The sequence below is a fragment of the Phaseolus vulgaris genome, chromosome 2, assembly GCF_051622355.1.
Source record: "Phaseolus vulgaris cultivar YP4 chromosome 2, ASM5162235v1, whole genome shotgun sequence".
NCBI lineage: Eukaryota > Viridiplantae > Streptophyta > Magnoliopsida > Fabales > Fabaceae > Phaseolus > Phaseolus vulgaris.
This window is the reverse complement of record NC_143499.1, coordinates 42,958,294-42,962,254: the sequence shown is the minus strand read 5'-3', so window position 1 is coordinate 42,962,254 and position 3,961 is coordinate 42,958,294. Positions and strand designations below refer to the sequence as shown.

At 31.4% G+C, this 3,961-nt stretch overlaps 1 protein-coding gene across 2 annotated transcripts; it reads left to right on the top strand.

The window, feature by feature from the left end:
• The first annotated feature begins 249 nt into the window (after nt 1-249).
• Nucleotides 250-3,192, top strand: LOC137812284 (Carbohydrate-binding X8 domain superfamily protein). Of its 2 annotated transcripts, XM_068614213.2 has the most exons (4): nt 256-624; nt 1,566-1,904; nt 2,759-2,789; nt 2,892-3,192. In XM_068614213.2, exons 1-4 carry the CDS (start codon nt 570-572, stop codon nt 2,992-2,994), a joined length of 528 nt encoding a protein of 175 aa, XP_068470314.1. In that variant the 5' UTR covers nt 256-569; the 3' UTR covers nt 2,995-3,192. The 2 variants fall into 2 exon arrangements, with proteins under 2 accessions (XP_090155041.1, XP_068470314.1); XM_090298915.1 differs by lacking the exons at nt 2,759-2,789; nt 2,892-3,192 and adding an exon at nt 2,047-2,658 and having other exon boundaries at nt 250-624.
• Nucleotides 3,193-3,961: the final 769 nt, after the last annotated feature.

The following is a 3,961-nucleotide window of genomic DNA, read 5'->3' as shown; positions in this document are numbered from 1 at the left end:
AATATCTTATTATACATTTAATACTTAATAAAATACATGAAAGTTAAAACAAATATGATTATAGAATGTGTAAAAAGTTGAAAGATAAAGTTATCGAAATGTCACTTGTGAGAACAAAAACATGAATCACATGTTTTTGAAATAAAATAAAATATAATGTTTAATTTTGAGATGAAAATTGGAAGTATGTATAATGTTATATAAGAAAGTTGATAAAACGAAATTGCAGTTGATTGATTCACAACAATACAAGGGTTTATAGTACATGTTGGATTTCTTTTGTAGCTCGTGAAAAGCCTCAAATGTATCCTCTGCTGCAGTCTGTCAAAGATAGTACTACTTGCTTCAGAAGGATGCATTCTTCTTCATCATAAATCATTTTAAAATCACAAAAAGTGAAAAGGAAAAAAGATAATCTTCCTTCAAGTAACCGGTGATTCCATTGACACTACTACTCTTATAGCACCACTAATTGCACTCAACCTTTCTTCACCCTAATACTGAGTCAGTCAGAGAACTTGGAAATATTAAGTTCTGTATAATCCTTGGAGTTATTTGGAGCTGCAAATATGAGAAACAAAATGTGGCTTTTTCTCTTCCTTGTTTTTATGGAATGCTATCTGGGTATGTCATGTTTCTCCCTTTTTTCACTAGTTTGGTCATCTTTATGTTTCTCTCTTCACGGGAAGCTAAATCTTGCTGTTTCTACTTTCTTCTTTTTTTCATTTTAGATTTTAATCTGGTTGTTGAGTGTCTTGCTATGCAGTGTGCCTGTTTCAGGATCATTTTTTTAGAAAAGGGTCACATTTTCTTAAATCTTTCTCACTTCAAGAGATCTTGGTGATCTTTGTCTCTTCCTAACTAATCAGCAAATCTCATCTTCTTTTCTGTGTACTTTCCATTTTTATCATGGGTTTTGTTACCCTGGTAGGCAAACAAAATAGTGTGACTTACGTTGATTTCATATCTAGAGTGGAAAAAGAGCAATCTTTTGACTCTTAAAACAAATCGGAGAAAACATGCTTAGTACTGTTCCTTGTAATTTTTCTTCTCATGTGTGAGAGAACTAATTAAAAAAAAAAAGTCCAAAACCAAACCACCCAATCACCCCTTTTCACCTTGTATACTTGTAAGCAGGTAAAAGGGATATCATATTTTTTTAATCCTTGGTTGAGTTGCATTTCTTATTATTATCAAGTTCTGATCAATTTTTTCTGCATCCCATTTGAGTCACTATTTGTAACGTTTCTTTTTTCTTGCGTGGGCTTTAAACCCTAAACAATTTTTCTGGTAGTTTTTAGTTTGAAAAGGGAAAGGATAAGAATGAAGGGGTTAAAATTCTTTACTTCCTTCATGCCACAATCTCCAAAAAGTAATCTAAATACTATATGCCTCAGGTGTGTAAAAAGTGATCAGACTACTTTCTTTTATTCACTAGTTATTGTGGACCAGAGGTTGATGCTGCCACATGATTTTCACGAAATTTGGTCATTGGTGGTTTATGTATTTAATAAATAATACTATTATGTTTTTCCTTGTTCCATGACTTTGGAAAAAATATTTAGCCATGGGAAGGGGAATCGTGGTGCAACAGAAGTCAGATGCTGCTATCCCAGTGACAACACTGTCACCACCTGAAGGCAACACTACATTCATCGATGGCACAACTTGGTGTGTGGCTCTTGCTGGTGTTTCCCAAGGTGACCTGCAGAATGCTCTTGATTGGGCTTGTGGACTTGGAATGGCAAATTGCAAAGCCATCCAACAAGGTGGACCATGTTTTGAACCACAAACACTAGTTTCTCATGCATCCTTTGCTTTCAATAGCTACTTTCAGACAAACGGGAATTCCGATATTGCATGCAATTTTGGAGGCACTGCTGCTTTGACCAAACGTAACCCCAGTAAGTTAAAATGCTAATCTCATCAGGTTGATTATGTTCATGTTAACAAATATTTTGGATAAACATGTTTGTGATATTGAACTTTTACCAGTTTTACTGATAATTAGTTTCTGTCTAAAATCTGACTGATAACTTTTAATAGGATTTCCATTCCAACTACTTTTTTTTCATCCACAAAAAGTCATGCTAAGTAAGACATATGGAATTAAGATTCGCTAGCCCCACCATAATTTGTTGATGCTTTATGTGAAGATCACAAGTAACAAACAGTTATATAAGCCTCTTGGATCTTGGGAACTTTGGTACTTTTCCTCTGCCATTTTTGTTTTGATGTCTACTTAGCATCTTTTCACTTTTGGTACCATAGTGATGTAATCTGTAATAATGAATAACCTTACTTGTGTAACTCCTGAATTTCTTGCTGGTTGATGAATATAAATATATTTACATATGCTGATGAATAATGTTAAATATTTATTGAACTTTTTGCTTGAGAATGGTGTGAGGTGCTGAAAAGACAGGTGCTTAACTTAAGCAACTATAATTCCATCCAATCAAATAATTTACTTTTGTTTGTGTGCTATTCTTTTAGAAGATACCAGAACATTTACTTTTGAATAAGCAATTACAATGAGTTGGTGTATGTAGTAAAGTAGGTGCATACTTTGGATTATATTCCTGATGTCATCAAAATGAGTACATATGTTAAGCAGTATTTACTGGATTCCTGAAAATTAAGTGTAGAATATATTTGAATGTTAAAATATGATTAATTTTGAAATGAGTGGAACTTTAATATTAGTGTATGTAGATAATGTTCATACTGAACTTCTCTGTTTCTTTTTTTTCTTCAGGCTATGGAAAATGTGTTTATTCTACATCTGGGTATGTATGAGATCATACCATAACTTGCTAGTTTGTCTAAATTTAGAGAAGCTTGTATGTATTTTATTGAATCATTATTTTGTATTTATTTTCATGTGATAGATCTTTAGTTGCTTCTGCACCACCTTTGTTGAAGAAGCATAGCCAAAGCCTGGTTTGGTCGAAACTGGTTGTCGTGTTACTGGTTTCAAACTTTTGGATGTGACTATGGTCGGCAAAACCGTGGACAAAAGGAAAAGGAAATTAGAGGAAGGTTAGGGAATGTAGCTTTGTTAGCATTTTGTAATTGTGTTTTTGTTGCTAAGGTATTCTTAGCTTTCATGTTGGGTCAGAACAAGAATCTCTAATCATGCAAATAATCTCTTTTCTAAGTTTAATTTGTACATTATTCGTTTTCATGTTTTATTTTTTCCTGTGTTTGGTTTATCCAAATTTTTTTTGTTCATTTTAAATAAATTTAAAACTGTAAAGTAGTTGTACTATTTATTTATTGAAAAAAGAGGTAGAACGGTGTTTAGGGAATATAATTGAACACAATTTATGTTAATGTTATAGTGTTTTCAATAAATTTCTTCCATCATCTATTTCTTGTTTGTAGGGAGGAAAAAAAAACAAAGGTATTCATTTTAATTATACTAGCGAAAATATAGACGCTGATGTGATTATGTATCTACATTTTCCTCTCCTACTCAATTTTTATAATAATAAAAATTTAATATACATAAATAATTTTGGATGAATCAAAATTGAAAAACAAAAAATAAAAAATAATATGTAAAAGAAAAATGATAAATTGATTAATCAACATCTTTTTTCTTAATTTTTTGTTGAGTTTTTCTTCTTCGAGTTTTTTTTTCTACTTCCACTGTGACACAATGTTCACGTAAGATTAAGATTCACTTCATGGTAAATACAAAAGAATGATGATTTTACCAAAAAATAAAGTTACTTGAGATGGAGTGAAGAGTGATTGGAAATGGAGTGAAAAGTTATTGAAAATAAAAGTTATTTTATTTGATATGTGAGATTGGGTGTAGGAACCGAATGATGGTGAGGATATGCTCTCTCTTTGTTTATGTTGTTGTCTTAAAATAAAAAATGAAGAGAAAGGTAGGAAGTTAGTTTGTATATAAAAAGGTCTCTTAACATTAATTTTTTTTTTAAATAAAAAA

Coding starts and splice junctions, on each gene's coding strand:
- LOC137812284 (XM_068614213.2), top strand. CDS start 570: ATGAGAAACAAAATGTGGCTTTTTCTCTTCCTTGTTTTTATGGAATGC. Junction 1,905..2,758: donor TTTGACCAAACGTAACCCCA/GTAAGTTAAAAT, acceptor TTTTTTCTTCAG/GCTATGGAAAATGTGTTTAT. Junction 2,790..2,891: donor TGTGTTTATTCTACATCTGG/GTATGTATGAGA, acceptor TTCATGTGATAG/ATCTTTAGTTGCTTCTGCAC.